Below are 25647 nucleotides of genomic sequence, written 5' to 3' on the forward strand. Positions count from 1 at the left end.
AGTTCTAACTGACCGGAATTGAGAAAAGAGGCATTTTGAACTTGGACAAAACAGCACCTTGAAATGGATGCATTCCATTGGAGCAAAATTTGAAACCTGTCAAAATGTTTTATTTCACCCTCAAAATACAATTTTTGGAATGTGTATGTTCTGATATGAGGTCAGAACACTCAAATCGGCTGTTTTAACTTCAAAACTCTTCATATGTGAAAACAGAATTGGTTTAATAGCAGCATTTAAAGAAAAAAAATTTACACCTCATGTAGGTATATATTCAAACTGTGGGTGTTTTTATTAAATATATGGATTATGTTAATTATTATAATTCTGTTATTCCTATTTTTAGTACTTTTGTCCTGTTTCAATTAAAAAGCAGAAGAAAATCTTGCCTCTAGACAGTTTGATTTTGATGTCTAGGTTTCATATTTCCAAATAGGAGAGAGGGCTAAAGGATGTGTAATCATTCAGTAAGACATATAGATAAGGCCCTGCTCTTACCGTGTTTCAAGTATGGCTGCCATGTTTAACACAATGAACTGCAAGCAGGACTGTTTTAGCTGTTCAGCATTGTAGGTGGCTGAAAATTCCAGGAGCTCAGCAGTATTCTTTAAAGTCACTGAAATTTATAAATATTTGTTATTTATTTGGAGAACATGACAAATAAGGTGATCACTTTTCACCTGGTGCCAATTGTACAGGATCTGTACATCAAGAAAGGTCTATAACCATATTTCAGCATACTCACAAGGTTCTAGGGAGTTTTTTTTCAATGCATACTCAGATCACACTGACAGCAAGAATTCATGGAACACAGATTGAAAACTTTGGGTAACTGCTCTTTTTTTTTAAGAATGGGATTTGTTCTTCCATGATTAATAAACAACATGACCATGTGCTCACTGTGACACAAATTTCTACATTATTTTAATAGGAAATGAAAGTACAACATTCTGAAACAAAAACTCACATTTTTCTGTAATGGCTACTTCACAAATTTCTTTTAACCGTAACATAAGGAGCTGGTCTGCCACCACAAGAACATTGCAGATGAATTCCACATTTTGAGATTCTGAAAATCAGTGAAAAATTGCAACTTGAACAAATTTTCAACTCACTCTACTTACTGTCCATGAACCAATATCATCACATGCTACCATTTGTAGTATATTAATTCACTTTACACCTAATGGTTTCAAATGATTGAATAAGAATATGCAAGTTGCCCCCTAGAAATACTTCTATTTCATTTTCCACAATGAATTACTCTTTTACCCTTTTCCTCATTTCACCTTTCTACAAACATATTTTCAAAAATATCTTACTATTTGTAACAGTTACTGTGGGGAATATAGGATGCTAATTTTAAATGAAGAGCGTTCCTTCCTCATGTAATCTTGGCCTCACCTGAAGTGGAGTTTCATACCAGTTTGGAGCTGTCCATACTACTTTCTTTTTTACCCCCAATTTCCACTACCGATGTTTATCTTATCCCTAATTATGTGCAACATGAATTTTCTCAAAGGATACTCAAACGTCCTATTAATTCCTAACACTACTCATTTTTATTCTGGTAATGTAAGAGATGTCAATGCCCTTACCATTTACTGCAACAGCTTCATCTGTGTAAATATAATCCAGGATGACCTGCAGGATTTCAGATGGGAATGGCAACTCTAGAGATGCACAACATGTTGCCTACATGAAAAGGAGTTTACACAAACATTTTCAGTGCAAATCCACTTTATAATCCAGGACAATTTTGCTAAGAATTTTCAAAACAAGTCGTCAGATTTCAAGAGACATATGCTGCCCACACAAAATAACTATTAAGAAATCAGTATCTATGATTTTCAGATAATGAACATCATTTGCTTATTCTGTTGATAGTTCACACTGGTATATGTTATATGAGAAATTAGGTTGCTTTCATTCTTGAAAATCAGGAGGGATTTTCCCAAAATTGTATTATCCAAGGTATGCCTTTTCCCATGACAACTGGATTAATGCTTCCTACATTTTAGCATAATAAGTACAAAAGCAATATATTTAACCAACGCCGGTTTCTACATGGGTTGTGCTTACATACCTCTTATCTGAAAGATGATGGAAACCTATCCAACGAAGAGACTTCACAGAATTATTTATTTCCAATGAGATCAGTTGCCAGAAAGCTAATGCGCAGAATAAAGCTAAAAAGCAGTTGGCAGGCTCTTCTGATAGCAACTGCTTTGGATCCATACAAGCCCTTATGTTCTCATAGTATATTGTATGGGAATTAATGATACAGTACATCACATCCACGCCTCATCTATTGTTCTGAACTATCAAGCCAAATGCAAACAAGGGGGAAAATTTCATATAAACACAGTATCCTGAAGACATAACTGAATTATTTCAAAAATTTTGGCAATACTCCATTTTGGAAAATAATTGTAAGGGAGTCTACTAAATGCTCCATAGCTATTAGTCATCCACTGGCACTTTCAGTATACACTAATTTGAAAAAGACTCGATCTGATTTCATGCTTTCAAGATTTAATAGAAAAACCATTGAACATTCACACAAAAAGAATTCCCAGTGCAATTGGGGAGTGGGGGGGAAGGCTTGGATTACTGTTACATAACACTAATATGTGCACGTTATTAGTGATATAACAAGCCATGCTCATTCAGGCACAGCCCTAGGAAATGAAGTGCCAGATCCAGCAATAAATCAATTGCCTCTGTTACCATTACCAACAACCCATGAAATCTCTGTTTTATATTTTATTGTACTGGATGTCGCTTTTAACTTTCAGAATGGTTTACGAGTTGGGCAACTTTAGAAAGTTGAGTGATAAATAATAAATGTGCCACTTAACTAGCCACAGTTAAGGCTATGGAAAAATCTATTCCGTTGCAATCAGGAGAATAGCAAGGAACCCAAGCATTCAGAAAAGAGGACATAGCAAAATGGAAATAAATGGAGTACAAGAGTGAAGAATCAAAGAATCTTCCAAAATGGGATCAGGGGTTAATAAATGTGGTAAACAGAATGCCTAATGGCTTCACCAGACCACATGGACTTCACTACGAGAGAATATGTGACAATAGGAAAAAGGGGGTGGCCTTGCTCCAGGATCCAGATATCGGCTGGGATTATACTGGCTGGCACAGTATGAGAAAAGAATTGCTGCTGCTGCTGTCGTTGTTACAGTGGCTTTTTTTAAAAATCACAAATACAATTTCTATAAAAGTTAACTAATCCTACTAAGGTCTACCAAGGCCACTTCTAATAGGCAGTGAGGACATTTTAATTTTCTTCCATGTGAACAGTTTTATTATTAACTATTTAATACTTCCCTTTTCCCTCAATATCTGAAGTTTTTCCCACTGAGCAAGGTCCTGCTTCCCACTGTCATATTTGTATACATATCATGTCATTAAAATCTATCAATATAGTGAAGCTAATATTTAATACTAATTATAAGTATTAAAATGAAGTATGCATTCTTTAATCAATTATACAAAAAGCAAATGCTTTTTTCTTGAATGATTTTCATTCTTAACAGGCATCTATAGGGCATTACTTTAATATACTTCATAATAAATTATTTTCTTCACATAATCCCCAGTAAATACTTTTGCACAATTTCTTTTTTAAAAAAGGCATTGGTAACGCATCTGCACACTCACCTCAATCCAAGAGTTGCTCAGCATACTGTGAAAGTAGTCTGCAAAGGAGAGAGATTTCATTCGGACACATATTAAAAAGACATGGAACTATTAATAAACTAGCCCGAGCCACTTTATATTATACCTACCAAGTCTGGCACAGAGCACACATTTGTGGCATGGGAATTCCTTTCCATCTTTAGACTTGATAGTCACGTCACAAAGGTGCGAACTGGGGAAAAAATTACGTTATATAGAATACAATATATACAAAGATTATACTAATTATTCAAAACAGCAATTTATTCCTTACAAAGCTTAAGAGGTAAACACACAATGTATTTATTTGTTTTTAAAAAAGCGTGCAATCACGAAAGCTTCAGCCTTTTTTCAAACATTAACCAAAGATGGAGCTGACAATCTTTCAAGCAATGTACAAGTTCAGCACCAGCTATCTTTATCTGTGACATCCTAAAGTTTGGTACCCAGAACTGCTGTACACACGAGAGTTTTGCAAAGCATTTCAAATCTGAAACATTTTAAGCTTAAAATGGATTGATTGTTCCAACCACAGTGGGAGTGACCCAACGCTGTTCTACCTGTAGTGAAAGTATTTCAAGCTCAAAGCAGTAAATATAAACTCAAATCATTTCTGCCATAGTCACAGTGGGGTCATAATATTTCTGGTCAAGTTGGGACTATCAATTGTGATTACAAAATATTCAGAAGAGACTGGCAAAAGCCAGGAAAGAGGAATTCTCTAACTCTACTAGACATGTTCAGAGCTCAAAGTGTGTATTTTGAGCTTGGAATACTTTCCTTATAGAAGGAGCAACATTTTCATTGTCACTATGTTTGGAAACATTTTAAGCTTAAAATGCTCCAGATGTAGAGCTTTCTTCAGCTATATTTCATATATTACCATAATAGAAAGCCATTTTGCCTTCTTTGCCTTTTTAAATTTCTGAATATTTTTCTATGATTTGTCTTAAATGATGCCAATATAAATCATCTTGAATATAAAAATCATTCAAGAATAAAGCAATAACTGCTTTTTGCATAACTGATTAAAGAATGAATACTTAATTCTATTTAATATCTATAATGAGTATTAAATATTAGCTGCACTATATTGAGTTCTTCAAATAACTCTTATCAATTCTAGTCCATTAAATCTGCTCTTGAGCTTTCTTACATAATCACATGAAATACTTCTAAGGTCATATTCTTCTTGCTCTAATTTTTTTTATTTTAAGTCGTCATTTTGCAAAAAGAAATTTATGATCGAAACCAACAATCAATGCCAGATCTTGTCCTTGCTGATTGAACAAAGATCCTCCCTTTTTGTTTGCAGACATCAATTTCATTTCCTCTTGCCCATCTAGAAATGTGCATTTGTAGAGAAATATTTTAAGTTTGGAGAATTTGTTATAAATATTGAAATTATTTTTGCTATAAGTATTGAAATTATTTTCGCAAAATTCTTACCAGTTACTATCTTGCTTTACTTTATACACCAAAGCCATTTTTCCACTATCTGAGATGCTTTCCTCCCTTAGCTCCTTAGATATCCTAACAGCATATATTTCTGGTGTTGTTGAGCCAGCAAGTTGTTGCAAGTCACAATGCATGGTGTTCATCCTCCAATTCCTCTGCTTCTAGGGTTGTAGCTGTATCATCAAATTTCTGATTGCTTTGCCTAGCATTCAAGTTGAGATTATTCTATCATTTCTCGGGCTGTATAGCAGAACTGACTTTGACTTCCCTTTGCTAACTGATGCTCCGCTATTTTAATATCTTCTTGCCTGCATTAGATCCAATGTTACTCTGATGTGTTCCGTTCTATTTCAATTCGCTAATTCCAGGAATGTCAATGTCCAGTACTGACATTTCTATCTGACAACATCATGTTTGCTTTGGTTCACCATTCTGCCATTCCACATACCAATGTTGCAATGCTAAACTTTCTTTTGCTTCTGGGCACATCAGGATTGGCTTCAGTCCAAAATAAATCACTAGCATTACTTGTAATACCCTCTGCTCTGTCCCCAAAGCTCATTGGACAGCTTCTGACCCAAGGAGTTACCTTCTAGTATAATACTGACATTGAATGGGTTGCGAGGGTCCATTTGGTTTTCTTGGCAGAAAATTGGAGTGGACTGTCATTTTCTTTTCCAGTGGATCTTGTTTAGTCTTATCCCTCTACTAAGTTCAGCCTCTCATGTATGACTCTTCTTGGATTGGTACACTCTAGCATAGTTCATAGCCATCATTGAGATGTGAAACCCCTTCACCGCAATTCATGAGGAGTAATTTCTACATTACACTTTGGTTTATTTGGCCTTATAATCCCCACCTCTTCCAAATCCTATAAACTCACCATTTTTTCTGACTGAACTTTGGTTTGTTGCCATTTTTTCTGTTCACAACATTAACTCTTCCATTTTCTATCCTGATTCCATCTAGCCTACACGAAGAAAAATAAATAAAAAAGTCACATTTGTAGAGGGAAATCATAGTTATTACAAGAATTTATTTTGAAAGTAGCAATAAATAACCAATAGAAAATTTATCTGCCAAAGTTCAATACATGGTATTTTTCCAGTAATCAATGCACTTTTTTTCAGAATTAGAAAAAAGTCAGCTTTTGCATGCATTTATTTGTCTATGCCAGCAAAGTAAAAAGATTATGGAGGCTTCCTAGAAACAGGAAAGGAATTAGGGAAGCTAAACAGGATTTGCAGCATTACTTCAAATCCTTGGTAAAACCCGTAACTAATTTGTATAATTTTGTTATTATACTAATGCAGTAGAATGTACAACTTATACAAACAAGATACTACTTCTGTTGTTAAATTTTCTGCATATTTGTAAATGATTTCAGCTGTTTGGTTCAAACAGCAAGGTGGAACCCTCCTCTTAAGAATATTTTCTGTTCACAAAACTTTGCTACAATTGTACGTAACTAAATACCAAAAGCCTTATATTTCCAAATATTTTTTTCTGAATGTAGAATACTACCCATTACCAGACACATCAATATTGATCCAGATATTTAACCTGAAGATTAAACTACTATGTACAAAATCATAAAATGGCATCACATACCTTGAACTTAAATTGCTAAGACCAAATTTCTTTGCAGCAATTTGCAACATTTTAACAAGGTTCATTTCTTCTCCAAAATCTTTGCATTTTTTAGAAGTGGGTTTTGATTTACTTCTCTGTTTTTCATTCATCATCTGTACTTGGTTGCGTCTATAAACTGCAAATGCCGACTTGTTATTAACGTCCCCATGAATAGCTATTTTATTCAAGTTTGTAATTAAGTTGTCTTCATTCTCTTCCACTCTTTCTTTGCACACCATTCTGGGACTGTAGCCATGAATCAGCAGATCACATGAGTCTGTGTAAATGTACTGGAGAAGGTACATAAACAAGTCTGGATGAAGTTTCTCCATCACAAAGAAATCACAACCAACTTCGTCTTTATCTTTACGATAAAGGTCAGCAGAATCTAACCAATTTGGGTCTGATACAAAGAGTTTCCGGAAAAAATCAGAGCGTATTGCCAACATGTATTTGTGCACAGGAAAAGTCCGTGTGCCAACCTGGAAAGTAACATCATGGATGGTGTCCATAACTTCAGCTTCTGTCAACAACTTTCCAAAATCTTCAGTAATGGCGGATCTTGACACATTGGGAATTTCATACAAACTGGAAAGAAAAACGCATGCAAGCATTAATTTTTCCAAGAAATCCAGCTGTTAATATATTCTGTAAAAATCTTCAGGTTTAACAGAAAGAGAAAGCAACAATTTTAAAAATAGGAATTTTTACCTGCTGATGAACACGAAACAAAAACACAATGAAGGAATACAATCTTGCCCAGGAGATATACAGTAAACGCCTTTTAGATATGGACAAATATATCCTATCTTTTGGAAGAGGGAATGCCGGAAGCTCTCAGCTGCTGAATATAAGTGTCTTGAATAAAGAGCACTCATTCACATCTATGTTTTAACAATTAAAAAAAACATTTTCCTGTTCTGAAGGTTTAATATGCTATTAATTCTTATTGTACTTCAACTCATATTTTGCTTGGTTTTTAAAACATAGCCCAATATTGTTTTCTCTGCTGACAGCAAAGCTGGGTTAATCACCCTCTTCTCAGTCAGGTAAGAGTATAAACTTGAATGCTAAATATTAATGAGGTAAGAGCTTGACTAATTTGCATAAAGGAATGAATAATCAGTAGGATGAATTTTCGGTTCAGAAGCACTATTCCCTCCAGAAGTTGCAAAGGGAAAGGTTATTACAATAGGTAATCAAACCTTGTTTTGGGATCTGACTGTAAAACAGCAAAATTACATCCATTAGGATCTGTTGTAATACTGACTGCTCTGTGCACAAAAGCAAGTTTCTCAAGTTGTATTCGTTCATATGCATTATTTGCATCACAGGATGAGATATCACTTGAAGAATTCTGAAGATTTGACACAATATCTGTAAAATTAAAAAAAATTAATTAGGTGATCAGCAGAGGAAGATAAAATATTTTTATCTGAATTATTTTACCGAGCCCACTAATGCTAAAAGTTTATGGATTCAACTTTCTATTAAGAACCATTTCTAGCTTGCATTCTAAATTGTTCTTGTAATCAGGCCCAAAACCACAAGGTGACTTGGCTTGCTGTCCGTTTCCTCTCTGGGCTTCTAAATTTTCACCTACAATTCAGCCAAATGAGGATTTCCAAAACTTTGCAACGAACTTAAGAGTAAGAGTAAAGACAGACGATAATGATTCTTTTTTTTTCTTTCTTTAAGAGTTCTTAGTTCTAAAGGCTACATCCTTTTCCCACAAAGACACTGCTACCACAGTGATTCTTCATGATGTTGGATTTTATTTACATATTTATTTATTTAAGCAAGATTCATTTTTTTGGGGTATTAAGCACTTGTTAGGCTTAAGCACAAGACAAGCAGGCTCCATCTTAGGGATTGTCTAAGGGCTGCAGCTCACACAGGTTACTTGTCCAGACATAGTGTGGACCTTCCCTCTAACCAGAGTGCAAACACCTTCAGTCCACATTTGTGAACGAGGCAAGGTTGTTGCTTATCTGCACCATGAAATATCTCTTCAGAATTCTTCAAGGGATATCTCATCTTATGATGCAAACACCGAACACAACTAGAGAAACTTGCTTTTGTGCACAGAGCAGTCGGTATCACAGCAGATCCTAATGGATGTAATTTTGTTCTTTTTAGATCCCAATCCCTCTCTCTGAGCAAGAAAATGGAGAAATTTTTTCAATGTTTTAAATTTAACTTTCAATCTTGCAGCAGAACTGGATGAGGAAATGGAGAAGACTGGCAACTATGCCTAGGAAAAGAAAAGAACCAGCACAGTTCTCAGCCTAATGGAAGCTGAAATCTGAAAGAAGCTGGAAAAAGCAGGAAAATCAGAGTGGAGCATTTTGCTTTGGGAATCTATTTTTCTCTAAGGAAAAGATAAACAAGGAGAGCAAGAAAATTTCATTAGAAAGTTGATATTTATTTGACTACGTGATACTAGTTAAGCCTTGCTGTCTCTTGTGCTTTTATTTTCTGTGGAAGTTGGATGTGTATCTCGTTATTCCTATCACAGGCTACATCCAACATTTTGGATGAGGGTTCTTTATTAACTTCTTAGGAACTAAAAGATACCCTACAAGCAGTCTCTATTTTAATCACACTAATTGTAGCAAACCACTGCCATCTTGTGGTAAGTCTAGAATACTACGTAAAACCTGCACCACCATAGCTTCATATGAGATACCAGTGAAAATAAATGGGGAAAAGAGAAACTTTCAAGTTTAACACACTGAATTTTTTTAAAGGTTTTTCTAATATAAATAATCTTATTGAAAGATTTGTTTTCCTTAAATTATTAGGTTTCACTGCATTTTTTTTTTGCCAACCACCTTAAAGTTTTATTACTTTTTACATTTTTTAAAAAATAAACCCACATGACTTCAAAGAAAATATCCTTAATTTGGCAGGAATAAACTGAATAATTTCTAAGACGAGCACTTTACCAGATGAAGAAAATGATGGATCTAACCTTCATCTACTATACTCGTTGCCGCTTTGGAAATAAAATTTATCACTCAGACGTTATAAATGCAGCTGATTTTTCAAAACTTTAACATCAAACTCAAACTTCATCCTTTTGTCAAATCCAAGGACTATAGGCAGGCTTCACTTAATGACTCCTTGCTTACAGGTGCTTGTAACTGGCTAGCATTGTTGACTGACTGCATTGTCCCATGGTCACCACTGTGATTTACTACATTGTTTGCTGTTTTCTTGCAAAAAACACCCATTGCGTATGTTGCTTTCACTTAATAATCATGAGGCTCACTAAATGACCACCCCAACTTACAACCAAAATTCCAGGCCTAATTTTGGTCGTAAATCAAGGACTACCTGTATAATGCCTGGCTAAATAGAAAGTACCGTATATACTTGAGTATAAGCCGATTCGAGTATAAGCCGAGACCCCCAATTTCACCTCCCAAAACTGGAAAAAGTTATTGACTCGAGTATAAGCCAATCCGCCGTTCTGCAAGCCTCCGCCGCCGGCGGAGGCTGGATCCGTGCTCTGCAAGTCTCTGCCGCCAGCAGAGGCTCGATCCGCCATTTTGCAAGCCTGAATACACAGGAATACCCTGTGTGGCCGCGGCTCTCGGGGAAGCCCTGGCTGTCCGCTTCCTCGCTCCACGCTGCCATTCGGGGCCCGCGCGTTCCCCGGGCAAATCGCGGCGCCCAGCAGGCGAGGAAACACGCCCGCTCCAGTCGCCCCCCCTTCCCTCAGGAGACGCGAAGCAAGTGACCGCCCGGAGCTTACCGAGGACTTGCGCGCGGCCGAGGCTTCAGTGCTTCCAGGATCGCGCGCACCTCTCCCAAGCCGCCGCCGTCCGGAGACCTGCCGAAGTTTGGGGAGGTTTGGGGAGGTGCGCGCGCACCTCCCCAAACCTCCCCAAACGTCGGCAGGTCTCCGGACCTCTGCGCCCTGCCTGCCTGCTTCTTTCCGCTGCGGAAAGAAGCAGGCAGGCAGGGCGCGGAGGTCCGGAGAACTGCCGACGTTTGGGGAGGTTTGGGGAGGCGCGCACCTCCCCAAACCTCCCCAAACTTCGGCAGGTCTCCGGACGGCGGTGGCTTGGGAGAGGTGCGCGCGATCCCGGAAGCACCAAAACCTCGGCCGCGCACAAGTCCTCGGTAAGTTTTTTGTTGACTGGAGTATAAGCCGAAGTGGAATTTTTCAGCCCAAAAAGTGGGCTGAAAAATTCGGCTTATACTCAAGTATATACGGTATCCAGTATATCTGGTTTAAGTAGTTGGGGTGGTTAGAGTATTAAAATCAATATGCTGCATTTGGTTTTCTTTCTTTTGTACATGCAAGACACATTAATTGGAAGCAAACAGCACAAAAAAAACAAAGAAAAAGAAAAAGCTTTTTCAAGCAAGCCCTAACATTTCAACAGCTAATTTTCTGGAGCAACAAAGAAAAGAATTAGCAGGTGAAACTTATCAGAAAAAAATTGTGCAGTGCTCATTCATAAAATAACATTTGTTGGAAGTATACTGCTGAAGTAACCTACAGCTAATTAAAGAAAATACTTATAGTTAATTATAGTCTAGTTTTCTTACTATATAATTTTCTTTATTTAACATACATTAGAAAACTGCAATTTCAGTAGACTCCCGCACAAATTTCAGTATAATAGCTCAGGATCTGCCTTGCTTTATACATACTAAACAACTATACACATCAATATTTTACACTGGCTATGCATCCAATCCCATACGTTTGCAGTAGCAGACTAAAATGTCATATATGAAATAGTATGAATGTAATTCTTAATTTACAATAAATGTGGCAATAAATGCATAGAATGGCAGATAATTACTTCCTATAATTATTCTGTAGTATCTATGAGTGTTTCAGAATCAGAGACACATGCATATATTAGAGTGCATATCATGTTTCTTAAAACTATCTCAAAATATTTAGAACCAACCTAAGTATGCTTGGTTAAACAAAATCAATCATCTGTGCCATAATTGTAGTTTAGAAGATATGTTGGTTTATGTGACCATGTCAATTGAAGTTTTAGGATTATTATTTTTTTGTTTTAACTGTTTTGTGAGGTAATTACTATTGTTATCCCAATATGGGAAGTTGTATTAAGCGTTTTAAAAAATACATATTGGTAAAGTAATATCAATTTAACGAGTACATATTCCATCAGTTCTTATGACCACAACTGAGCCCAAAATTTATGTTGCTAAGTGAGAAATTTGTTAAGTGAGTTTTGCCCCATTTTACGACTTTTCTTGCCACTGTGAGTAAATGAATCACTGCAGTTGCTAAATTAGTAACATGGCTGTTAAGTGAACCTGGTTTCCCCATTGACTTTGCTTGTCATAAGGTTGCAAAAGGGGATCGCGGGACCTTGGGACGTTGCAACCGTCCTGAGTCACTTGTCAAGCATCCAAATGCAAATCATGTGACCATGGAGATACTGCAATGGTCATGAGTGTGAAAAAATGGTCATAAGTCATTTTTTTCAGTGCAGTTGTAACTTGGAACGGACATTAAGGGAACTGTTGTAAGTCGAGGATTACCTGTATACATCCATACTATTTCAATACACTAGATGGCACTAACTGGTCAGATAACTTTTGCTGTGCTATATTGTCTCAGCGGTCAGCGGTCCCACTTACCTGAGTAAAATTGCCATCACGATATGTACTTTTGTTAATTTTGTGTCTGTACACGTGAAGTTAAGAAATAACTTTTGAGTGAAACTAAATGTTATCTTTTCACTGAGGGAACTGCTTTTGTTAGGTAAACGTAAGACTGCAATTTGCCACTTTCACTGCAACTTTCTCATGTGCCCCCCCAAAATATTCTCAGGACAGAGAAAGGACAAAGTAGCTTAGAAAGGCAGATAAATGTTGACTATCGGGGGAAAGAAATGGGATGCATTCGTATACTTTTCATTTCATATCCAGGATGTTCGTGTTGATACATATCCCAAAATAAATTAAACTTAAGGCTTCAGTTTTGTCAAAAGTAACGCATTGGAGTTTAACTGACCTTTCTTTTCTGAATGTTTGTTCCCATCCATCCATTTCCCCTTAAAAGCTTCACCATCCCGTGTGACAAACATAATTTCATTCCTATTTAGAAAAAAATCAGACATATACACTTGGCGGCCATAGATCCACCGGCACTGCTTCATTGAACTGTTGGCGGATTTCCAGCACAACACCTAAACATAACATTTAAAAGGGGGAAAGAAAAATAGGTCTACATCAGTGGCACTATCTTCATTCTGCATTTATTATTTTGCGTGCTGAGAAAAGTGCTGCATCCTGCACTTATTATTATTTTCTGTACTGAGGAGTTAACAGAGCCTATCTTGCTTCAGAAACTTGCCTCTACGATTCGATTCATGCAGCTAGATATAACCGTAAACCAATTCAAAAAGGGGAACGGGGAGAAGGGGAGGGGAAAAAAGAGTACAATAAGTATAGATATTGGACGCTATCCAGGTGCAGCAATGGAGTGTGGAAAAGAGGAGAAACAACTTACTCTTCCAGCTTGATCCAGTGCAAGGATATAAATCCTCAGCCCTCCATTTTCTTTAAGATGTTGAGGATTCACTCTGTAATCCAAATGCCCTCCGCTTACAAGAACCTTTTTTAGGTTTAGTTGCCTACACGAGGACACAAAAATATTTACGCCAACATAAACAAAAATAACAATAGAAAAAGAAATCTCACTTTGCAATTTAAAATGTGAATTTTAAATGAAAGAACTGCAGTGCTGATATACGCAGCCCAACGAGTAAAGAAAGAGAACATCATACAGTAACCTTTCTCACTCCTATAAGAATATCACAGCTGTACCATTATAAGCCAATGTGACATTTTGTCCTATTTTGTTGGCTAACAATTTACAATGTATCTGCCGCATAACTCAATTTCTTTAAAAAAAATATTGTGCATCAATAAAAACAACACAAACTATTCATTGTAAGATATTATTTGAAAGAATCACTGAAATGTAACAGAAAAACAGGAGAGCAACATTCAAAATTTCCTTACAACTCACAGCAAGAAAGTGCACTGGCTTAAATCCTTCTCCTTGGAGACAACTGGAGAGTTAAAATAGTCAAAATCTAGATAAGGCCATTCTGGGTTGAAATATCAGCGCAAACACAATAAATTATTTTAATAAACCATAATCCTTTCAGCTTTCTTTATACTCAATAAATCAAATTGACTCATTATACGAGTTGTATTAATTAAATTGTAAGGATTAATGACAAGAGTGCATGAATAGTTGCTTGGGCACCTGAAAAGAGAAAGCTAAGCATTATTTTTAAGAAAGCATTACAGTTGCAGATTCAAGTACGCTGGAAAGAATTTGATGATAATGATTCAAATGATAGTCACAATCTAGATAATCAAAATTTGAGAAATCGCAAAATCCATATACTGTAGTATCAAGTTATAATTTAAGAAGAGGATCATAGATTTGTATTTAAACATTTACAGAATTTCCAATTTTATTTTTACAGTAACTTAAGCTAAACAAAATATAATTTACATTATCTACACTATCAGCATTTGGAGTGACACATTAGCAGCTGTAGTCCCAAAAACAAGGCCTAGAAAAAAACTATTTTTTACACTGAAGTTTCACTAAAATTAAATACTGTTACATGCAGTTGACAATGCAAGTTTACATTTCCTACAAAAAAATTGGTGCAGCATATTCTCCAAGCAGAATTGATGTTATTGGATTTAGTGGTATACTAACTGACTGACTGACTGACTGACTAATGAAAGGAAAAAATGAATATACACGTATACATTCCATTTGATTCTCTGCACAACACAGACTTCTCTGCAAACAATGCTGCATACTAACTTTCAAATAAATCTCAGTAAGCCCAACATCATTTTGTCACAGCTACTGTCACAAGCCAGATGAGGAGAATTTCATGTTTAGTATCAGTAAATAACAGGTAAGTAATTGGAGAATGTGAGGGTGGTCTCTAGAAAAATGCATCAAGCTGCTTGCCTTCAGTGGGCAACTCCACCCACAGGTGTCGCATGTCTACCCAAAACCAAGTCAACTTTTGGCCATATATTATTGCCCGACCTCTGCAACACAATTTTGAAACTAAAGGCAGCAGAATGATTTATGACTTATATGGGATTTACATTTTAACTCTAGGGGTATCATCATTCACTTTTAGTGGGCAAAATTTCATTATTATTACAATATTAATTTGTTGCACTTTAAAAACTATAATGGAATGTCATAGGTAAAGGTAAAGGTTCCCCCGCACATGCGTGCTAGTCGTTTCCGACTCTAGGGGCCGGTGCTCATCTCCGTTTCAAGCCGAAGAGCCAGCGCTTGTCCGAGGACGTCTCCGTGGTCATGTGGCCGGCATGACTAGACGCCAAAGGCGCACGGAACGCTGTTACCTTCCCACCGTAGTGGTCCCTATTTTTCTACTAGCATTTTTACGTGCTTTCGAACTGCTAGGTGGGCAGAAGCTGGGACGAGTAACAGGCGCTCACTCTGTTACGCGGCACTCGGGATTCGACCCGCCAAACTGCCGACCATCTGATCGACAAGCTCAGCGTCCTAACCCACTGAGCCACCGCGTCCCCTGGAATGTCATAAATGGCTCCAATTTAATTGCTTTAACAGACTAACACAGGTAATGTTCAGAAAATGTTAAGCTTTTTTTTTTCACTGAAATCCTTTCTCCAGAAAAAAATGTACAAAAGTTGGATTTTCTAAAGGATTTCTATGTTTACAAAGTAGATTTGTTTTACCTTGTCTTGTGTTCTTGCAGTGCTATATTTTATTTTAAAAAAAACAGATTCCACCCAGGACAGTTTTACACGCAGAAGCCCATTTCACACAACTAACACAACAGTATAGACAAAGACTTGTACAACTATAACAATGGAGCAAGCAATATTTGCCCTTCCACGTGCAACCTTCTGCATCACAACTCAAATAGCCTAGAATTAGATGTCAGCAATATTGGTATGCTCAAAACAGAAGATTTTGCACACACACAAAACAACCACATAGCCTTTCAATCTGTTGACATAGTTAAAAAAATTCAGGAAGAGAATTGTATAGATTTCTCTGGAGAAAAAAAAAACACCACTCACTTGGAAGCAATCTTCTTGCACTGATAGTCACTAAGCAAATAGATGTCTCCTTTTTCAGTAACACAAACTGTGGCACCATCACTTGCAGTGACAAAGGACATATTGATGTCCTTATGATGTAGAGCAGAGACTTGGCGAGGAGAAGTTACACACTTCTCTCCATTAGGATCTAGCAAGTATCCTACAACGTAAGAGAATACTCTAAATGTCAAGTTTTTCAGAACTAGAATTATTTGGCATTTAAGCACAAGTCTTTTCTTATTAAGAAAGGCAGAAATAAGTGTTTCCATTCACCCACTTGCACTTGCCCGGAGGATCAAAAAATAATAATTTTAAACATATGCCAACATATGAAGCAGCCTTATACTGATTTAGTCCATTGTCCCACCACACTCGGCACTTTTTTTTTCTGATCAGTAACAATGTTCCAGGATCTTCTTGCCAAAGAACAGATCTTCTGTAATGAAGACCACATTAAAAGAGAACACTGGAAAAGTTTACGGATTACTGCATGGAAAAGGAGGTCACAAAATCTGTTTATTAAATGAATAATTGCACAACATTCGGCTTTGCATATCACTAAAAGCCAACCTTACAGGGAGGATCCAACTGTAGGAAAACATTTTACAAACAAAACTTTACTCCTAATATAACCATGGTTATTGTGTATACCTTTACTTCAAGCACATTTATTTGGGAGGGTCTTAAAGCTATATGGTGTCATACAGATTCATAATGCAACCTTGTACCAGTCTAAATCCATTGCTAAACCTACAGATTAAGCTCACATACTCTTCCAAGGATCCTTGTTAAGTTTTCTAAAAGTTGTACCTATGTACTCTTACGTACCTCCTAAACTGATAAATGTTCAAGTTCAGTTTCATTTAATTACACAATTCTGTGTTTTCAACATTAAAGGTATCTACGTTCTGGGCATCAGGCTTGGAGTTTGTTAGAATAATCCTTCCTTTTGTGAGGGTGGGCAGGAACATTCATTGCATAGGCAAGATAGAGGGGTAGAAAATAACAAAAATCAAATAACTAAGAGAAAAACTACAAATGAAAAATCAACAACTTCCCAAGCCTTGACCATTAACAACACTACTTTAAATGCATTTCAACACTGGCATCTCATTAGTGTACAGCAAATAGATTCTAAAAATATAACAAAATTTAAGAGATTTCCCCACAAACATCATATGGTTTTTATTCCCTCTCACCTAATTGTCCGCCATTCAATCCCATTGTATAGACTGCTTCTTTAGTCCATAATACTGAATGGAATCTCCCTGCGGCCACACCAATCACTGTCCTTCCCTTCAGATTTTTCGCTTGAACCTGTTTAAAAAAGCCCACAGATATACATACAGGTGTCATAAATCAAATCTGCTTAGCCATGAATCTAAAGAACAGGAAAACAATAGAATTCAACAAAGACATTTTAATTCATACATGAAAAAATAAGAACACATATATTATTAAATCAGCCACTGACAGAAGGGATGATGAACACTGCCATGGTGACAGCACAACTCTGGAATTTCCTTCTCAGGAAAAGTTGCCAAGCAATCTCTTTTTAGTTTTAGATGTCAAGAGAGAAACATTTCTCATCCAGCAGGCTTGGACATCTTTCAATGATCTCAAAGAACTCTTAATTGTTAAGAGAGCTTTTCAAGTGCCTGCAATATTTAGATTAAATGTTTAGATTAAAAGCACCAAGAATGATGTTAATCACAATAAAAGGCTTGTTTAATAGAGTTCTCCAAAGCGCTCAAAACAGAGACTCAGGACAGCCAAAGCCTTCAAAGCAGCTTCTCTGGGCTCTCTTTGTGTATTTGCATGCATGCAGTCACTTCATTGTCCTGTCAGAGCCAGTAGAAATGCTGTTTGTGCATGCACACACATGCAAAAGCAATCAGGGAAAACTATGAAGTAGCCATATCAAGCCTAGCCTTCTGGATGATGATTTAAAAATTTTTATTTAATATTACATGTTTATTCTTCCTTTATTTTTCATTAATTAAAGGCAGTTTACATACCAAATACATACCAGAGCCGTGGTGGTGCAGTGGTTAGAATGAAGTATTGCAGGTTAATTCTGCTGACTGCCGATTGCCAGCAGTTTGGCAGTTCGAATCTCCCCAGGCTCAAGGTTGACTCAGCCTTCCATCTTTCCAAGGTCAGTAAAAGGAGGACCCAGATTGTTGGGGGCAATAGGTTCACTCTGTAAACCGCTCAGAGAGGGCTGTAAAGCCCTTTGAAGTGGTATATAAGTCTTATTGCTATTGCTAATGTTCCCTCTCACTGGAGAAGAGCCTAATGCTGGGAAAGGTTGAGGGCACTAGAAGAAGGGGACGACAGAGAATGAGGTGGCTGGATGGAGTCACTGAAGCAGTAGGCGTGAGCTTAAATGGACTCCAGAAGATGGTAGAAGACAGGAAGGCCTGGAGGAATGTTGTCCATAGGGTCGCGATGGGTAGGACACGACTTCGCAGCTAACAACAACAAATGTTCCCTCTTCCTATATTCCCTATAACAAGAATCCTGGGAGTGACTGAGCCAGTTACTCAGATGGTTTACAGGTCTAAGGGAGGACTAATATTCAACCTTCTCCTTTCTAAGTCAGCACCTTAACCATAACCCAGTGGCCTGCAGCTACAAGATCAACATTTATGATCTTCACAGCCAGCTTCCGACAAGCGATGCCAATGGGAAAGCCAGCAGGAAGTGTAAACTTGCAAACCCCAGTCATGTAACATCACACTTAATGACTGCAATGACAAATGCTATCGTAAGTTGGGTATAAGCATGTGACTTTTCATTTTACAACCATGTGGCTTAGCAAAGGAGTTGCCAGTCCAATGGTGGATGGTAAATGAGGACTACTGTATCTTCTGTCTTTGGGAAAGCTATTAAAAGTTGGCCTTTCAGATACGATTTCATAGATTAACATCTAACCTGCTGCATTTCATTTTAATTTGTTGTATGTTAAATTTAGGGACGCGGAGGCTCAGTGGGTTAGGACGCTGAGCTTGTCGAACAGAAGGTCGGCAGTTTGGCGGGTCGAATCCCGACTGCCGCGTAACAGAGTGAGCGCCTGTTACTCGTCCCAGCTTCTGCCAACCTAGCAGTTCGAAAGCACGTAAAAATGTAAGTAGAAAAATAGGGACCACTACAGTGGGAAGGTAACAGCATTCCGTGCGCCTTTGGTGTCTAGTCATGCCGGCCACATGACCACGGAGATGTCCTCAGACAAGCGCTGGCTCTTCGGCTTTGAAACGGAGATGAGCACCGGCCCCTAGAGTTGGAAACGACTAGCACGCATGTGCGGGGGAACCTTTACCTTTACCTTATGTTAAATTTTAATTCTGGATTTTATATACTTACATTGTGAAAGAAGAGTTTAATAATCCTTTTACAAACAGGCTTTGTGAACTGCCTAAAATTATTGTAATGGAGCAGAACATAAATACTGTATAATAAATATCACACAATACTACTTCTTGCACTACCTCTGATATACAAATGTGCATATATATATGCTTTTGAATTGTAAAGGTTGAGATGGGCAGCTATAGAAATTGAGATGGATGGATGGATGGATGAATGATAGAGAATGTTCAGGCTAACAAGGTGAGCACACTTGATGTATGATCGTACAAACGTATAGGCACATATAAAGCACCTTCTTAGTAAGGAGGTTAATTTTACCTGTCTGGGAACACTGCAGTTAGGAGGAGGAGGATGTATACCAAGTTGATGAAAAGTATTGATGCCAAAGGCATAGAGGCCCCCATCTTCTGTTAGTACAAGGGTATGATCTTTAGCTGCTGCCACTTGGGAACACTGATGAACCACCAAGCTTTCTACCAGTCTTGGAATCTAAGACAGATGAAGAAAACGTCACCTTCAATGTTTCAAGCCACATTTCTGTCTCTGTTAGAAGGTTCATTATCAAGAACTCAAGCAAAATCACCTTCAAAGGGATTATTTTATGTGTTTCTACTCATCCTTTGTCTCCTAAGACACCTAGTAATAATACTGTAATTACGATACAGGTTTTTGTGGAGAAACGAAAGCTCTCTTAATATACTACAAAGTTCTGTTGCTTTTCCCTGCAATAATATAACACTGGAGACTGACTAAATAAAAGTCCCAATAGTGTTTTCATTGTATCCCAATAAATTTGCTAATTTCAAAGGATAAAATTCTATTTTGCTGAAAAGTTCTTGTCCATGACTACCTCTCAAAACATTACCCAAGATTATTCTTTAATTTATATTCACTACCAGGTAGTTTGAGAACTCATTAATATTGAAAGCAACCCATTATTTATGGAATCAACTACCAACACAACTTTTAACTACAGACCAAAATAGTTCAATATGGCCTCTCCATTAATATTTGAATTACAGCATCCCCTAATTTCAAGAAGTATATATGTAAGAATATGCATTTGTATATATATATTTGCTCGTATGCTGTATGTCTGTGTACATAAACAGTTCAAAGTATAAAAATGGTATTTTAATATTATAAGACTACCTTATACCCTCCAACTACACTGGACTATTTCCACCATCATTTCCATTATTCCATTATGGAATAAAAGTTAGTAACTGATGGCTCTCAAACTGTGGATAATGGGGGAGTAATATCTATGTACATGTACTATATACTGTGTACATGTACTGTACTGGATATGCAATTAGAATTATATTTGTATTTAAAGCAGACTATATTAAACAAACATGTTTTTTCAATATCTGCAACTCTTTAAAAGAGCCACTTTTTAAAAAGAAATCAGGTCCTGCTATGTATATAGCTTAGTGGATCTGAAAATCAATTATTTTTTCATAATCTAAATTATTAGTTTTAAAATACCAAGCAAGTCTGTTCGTCACCATGCCCCAAGCGACCTCCTTGACCATGCCCACAGGTGTAAACCTGTCCTTTCTGGGAAAGGAACACAGAATGAAATTTGCAGAGTACCACCTAAAGGAAGAGAGATTTTTTTTTTTAAAAAAAGTAAGAACTTGAACTTCATCTAGCTAACTTTTTCAAAGTAAGTTGATAATCATTTACTTTGTAATAATAAGGAAAGAAATCATGCCTCAATTTGATTTTCAATATATACTAAACACGTTTAAATAAACTGCACATTTACATTTATAATACTGGATGCCTACACAAAAGAACCGCTTACTATCTTGACTGTATTTCAGGAAAAAGTATCGTAAGAAAAATATATACTTTGAAAACAATTGTCTTATTTCTAATATTTTTAAATGAGTTTTAAAAAACAATAAAAAATTATCAAGATAAAGCATAACTTTATGCATGATTTTATGCATGTAGGTCATTTCCTACACACCCACCTAAGGAAGGGTGGGCTGTATCCTTTTCTGGCTATATTCCATGCCAAACCTGGCTCCTATAGATAACCAAGGAGATATGGAACACTGGGAGTGGTCCATGTGCTCTCCTGAAGAAGCCCTCTCTCAGTTGAACCATGCTGAACAACTACTGCCTAGTCTCCATCCTTCTCTTTGAAAAGAAGGTTGTTAAGAGAGTAGGGAAGACCACAGAGGAAAGAATGACATCAAAGTACTAAAAATTATTTTTAGCTAAGGATTTTAGGATAGGACTGGATCAGAAGCTAAAACATTTATGAAATCAGAAAGAAAACTGGTTTAGCCACAGATGTATAATAAGGAACATGGGCCAAAAGAATATCACAGCTCTTTTCAAATATAACCGTTAAGAAGAAAGGGAGCTGCTACATAAGAACTCCTCCCAACCTCTATGGTCAGTCAAGGGTTAACCACGGCCACCACCCTAATTTCCCACCTTGCAATACTTTCCACAATGCCCACCTGTTTAATATAAATCCCATTTCGAGGAAAGAGATCCACCAATTCAGGATGATGTCTACTCTGCTGACCACCGTGGCCTAAAGTAAAATTGATGTTGATTCCCCAAGTATAGACATCTGTGGGATCTAAAGCAAGATGGTAAGTTCTTAACTGCAGTATATATCATTTGATGTATAGATGAAATGCATTTATTTTTTTCTGCTTATGAATGCTTTTCATATATTTCCAAAATAAAATTTAAAAATACTAACCTGTATTACTCTATTATTACAACAAAATTATATGCCCAATAATTTGCATAATCAAAATTAATACCTTCTTAAAAAACATATTCAGTATGCAACCAGACATATAATTCTGAGCTGAATCGGACATTATTCATAACAGCAAGTGTTTTATTTTCAATTTTTATATTATACTAGACGACAACCCATGCCCTCTTGGGTCATCACTTTAGACATTTCCTTGCCTGAACAGAGAAACTCAATGACCAAGGACAGGCCAAAAAAAAATATCAATGGGAGCAAGAGCAGAGACTACCTCCCTGCTTCCCCATTGAGTTTCCTTGTGGGAAACTGGCAGGGAGCATCAGAGATCTCCCTTACTTCCTCCTTCCCACTTCCCTTCTCTTTCCAACAGGCAGGTAAGTGACTGCTGGAGGGAAGGGAGCAAGGGATTGCAAGACTGGCTGGGAAACTGTCATGGAACATTGAAAATGAAGATCGCTTGACCACCGCAACAGTGCAACAGCAGCCAGTAGCAATGAAGCAGGCCCAACTTTTCTTCCCTCAGGAATCATATATATATCCAGATTGTGGATATTTTCTGTAAGCCCATTTGAGGTACCTTGGTTCAAAAAGTATTAACTATGATGCACCACTTTTCTTGGTTAAATGACATGACAACAAGCGTTTCAGTAAATTATAGATACAAATACATTTTACCTTACAAGTATATTTTGTAAAGTATGTTCCCAAAGGCAAACTGGCACTATAGTTGAAACCAAAGCTGATACTTACTTTTTTATTACAAAACAGAACTTTAAAAAACAGTGTTTTGGAGGAAAGGGCAATTTATTTAAATGTAACATACTTTACAAAGAAAATAAGTTGACATACAAGTTCAGAAGAACGAATCAGTACTTACTACCTGATGTATGTAAAAGAATAGTAAAGGTAGTGGTGGTTGTTATCATTAGATAAAGTCTATGGGTTACTCCATTTTTTTAAAAGAAAAGAATGTAATTTATGAATTTAAAAAGGTAGGTACAAAAATGCAGATTCAATATGCTAAGGTAAATTAGCATAAGATGATTTTAAGAGAGTAGATTATAACCTCACCCTTTTTAATGGCAGCAGTAATATATACACACGATGGCCCAAAACAGATGATTTAACAATACCCTCAGCTTGAAATAGTCAATCACAGTTGCTTTAGGATAAAAGGAAGGTTACCTTTGGCCTCAAGCAGACCAAACACTAAATGCTGCCCCCCCTGATTTTCTAATTGACACCTACCCACCATAATGGATTGAAAATGGACAAGTTAAAGTACCTAACAGTGCCCATAGGTTATAAGAATTGTTTTTAAGACCAAATACATCAAGGAAGATATTCAATATCTAATGGATTATTGTATCCAAGAGATATTTTTAATAATTTTAATATACTCACTGACTATATTCCCACCATCCAGAAAACAATTGTGTGTATGTTTAAGTGCATACATAACAAGTCTCAGTGTAATGACCAACCTGTATTCTTGAAGGTAACGAAGGCTGGCCTGTCTTTCATAACTAGATCCAAAGCAGACAAGCCTTCTTTATCCTGAGCATATAAGTTCACACCATGCTGAAAGGAAGGGGAAAATAAATGAAAAAAATGAGACACTGCACATAATACACAAATAGAACAATGTACAAACCCAACCCCCAAGCTGCGCTGTCAGGCTAAACATTCCCCAACCTTGTTAAATGCAGAAATAATTTTGGACCAACTACTACTGCTACTACTTTCTTCATTTTTCCATTCACACATTCATTGTCTTTCATTTTCTTTCACTTTCTCTGGCAAGTTAAATTCAATTACTGCACCCATAAAATAGGGATATTTAATAAAGCAGCTACCAAATACAGTCTACATAGCACAATCTAGAATTATTCTCGTTTAAAGCCATTTTAATAGGCAAGAGAGGCAAATCTGAATGTGTTATTCTCTCATATATTTCTCTACTTGACTGAGAAACAAATTTCTTTCCAATTGTTTTTAATTTGTCAACATTTGTGAGTGGGTGGCCTTTTTGCTTCAATATTTTGTCAAAAGACTAATCTAGTTAGACTTTATTTAGCACTTCAGCAAACAGGTAAAAGCTAGGTGTAAATAAAAGAAATATTAACTACGTGGGCCTGGCAACAATGCAACCAGGACCTGTTTATACAAAAAATTATTTTGTCCACTATTTGAATTCAGGTTTGGCACAGAATTGTAATGTTAATAAAAGCTGTGAAATACCTTTAGTAATGACCATGCACAATCTATATGACCGTAGAAAATCCCACGATGCAAAGCTGTCCATCCCGACTCCTTGTCTTTTGCCAACAAATCCACTCCACTTGTTTCTGCCAGCCAGTCTAGCACTCCTTTTTTACCACAGGAGGAGGCAATATGGAGGGCATTCCTGCCAAATATATCCTTGCTTGTTGCGGCATTATAGCAGTGAGAAGTGAGGAAGGCTTTGATCTGACCTTCACTTCCCTGGGTCACTACGGAAACAATATCTAAAGCATGCTGTAATGAACGACATTTTGAGGTACAATCAGGCACCAGAGAACTCATCTTTTCCCCACTGAACTGTTCATTTATGCAAGACAAGGCCCTGCAAATTCTCCCTTTGTTCTTTCTTCACAAGAAGTTCATGATTTCCACCTTTCGGGCAGCTTCCATGGAAATCTTTGTGCTATTAAGGCTTGATACTTAGAAAAATAAATAACTTTACCAATATAAATTCAGAGTTCATTTCCTCAATTTCAATCTACAAAATATATTATTACTGTCCAGAAAAAATATAATTCCAAAAAGCAACAAATGGAGGGGGGAGGAGGGCTCCCCCTCCACTCGGTCGAGTTCTTTCAGATAGCCATAATTGCAAGAGAGACCTATAAGAAGAGTAGAAAAAGAAACAGATTAGACTATCTAACATAGTAGAACTGCAGTTTCTTTCTTCTTTCAGAAAAAAAGCAACATTTCCAAACCAAAAGAAGAGGGAGTCAAACTGTTCTCCAAAGCACCTGAAAGTAGGACAAGAAGCAACGGATGGAAACTAGTCAAGGAGAGAAGCAACCTAGAACTAAGGAGAAACTTCCTGACAGTTAGAACAATTAACCAGTGGAACAACCTGCCTCCAGAAGTGATGAATGCTCCAACACTGGAAGTTTTTAAGAAGACACTGGACAGCCTTTTGCCTGAAATGGTATAAGGTTTCCTGCCTGAGCAGGGGGTTGGACTAGATGACCTCCAAGGTCCCTTCCAACTTATTATTATTATTATTATTATTATTATTATTATTATTATTATTATTATTATTATTATTATTATTATTATTATTATTATTATTATTATTATTAAATATCCCCCCACAGCGTTCATCCACATTCTATCCAAAGCTTGGAGAAAGACCCAGGTTTTGAAAGCTCTTTTAAGTGGGTGTGCACGCAAAAATATGAAACTGATGGACCATTTTTCCTAGGGGGCAGGTGCTGTGACAGAGAAGGCCTATTTTATTTGTCCCATCAGGAGATACTGTTTAATCAGGGGACCTGAAGTAGGCCGAATTTAGCTGATCACAGAGTATCAAACACATGGCT

The 25647-nt window shown here is 36.9% G+C and overlaps 1 protein-coding gene across 4 annotated transcripts in view; it reads right to left on the reverse strand.

The window, feature by feature from the left end:
• Window positions 1-25647, reverse strand: part of IBTK (inhibitor of Bruton tyrosine kinase) — a 46755-nt gene that overhangs the window by 16002 nt on the left and 5106 nt on the right. For all 4 annotated transcript variants that reach the window (XR_014024713.1, XR_014024714.1, XM_081314611.1 and 1 more), the window contains exons 2-18: window positions 24296-24939; window positions 23539-23635; window positions 21786-21910; window positions 20794-20904; window positions 19621-19791; window positions 17130-17247; window positions 15910-16090; window positions 13298-13421; window positions 12800-12974; window positions 7989-8160; window positions 6763-7371; window positions 6035-6121; window positions 3804-3886; window positions 3676-3713; window positions 1599-1695; window positions 968-1069; window positions 499-616 (exon numbers count right to left, since the gene is read on the reverse strand). Coding sequence is in view for 2 of the 4 variants with exons in the window: in XM_081314611.1 (XP_081170737.1) it covers window positions 499-616; window positions 968-1069; window positions 1599-1695; window positions 3676-3713; window positions 3804-3886; window positions 6035-6121; window positions 6763-7371; window positions 7989-8160; window positions 12800-12974; window positions 13298-13421; window positions 15910-16090; window positions 17130-17247; window positions 19621-19791; window positions 20794-20904; window positions 21786-21910; window positions 23539-23635; window positions 24296-24619 (2732 nt within the window). In the remaining 2 variants the exon portion in view is untranslated. The remainder of the gene's footprint in view (window positions 1-498; window positions 617-967; window positions 1070-1598; window positions 1696-3675; window positions 3714-3803; window positions 3887-6034; window positions 6122-6762; window positions 7372-7988; window positions 8161-12799; window positions 12975-13297; window positions 13422-15909; window positions 16091-17129; window positions 17248-19620; window positions 19792-20793; window positions 20905-21785; window positions 21911-23538; window positions 23636-24295; window positions 24940-25647) is intronic.

The sequence above is a fragment of the Vipera berus genome, assembly GCF_964194415.1.
Source record: "Vipera berus genome assembly, chromosome: 1".
NCBI classification, from domain to species: domain Eukaryota; kingdom Metazoa; phylum Chordata; class Lepidosauria; order Squamata; family Viperidae; genus Vipera; species Vipera berus.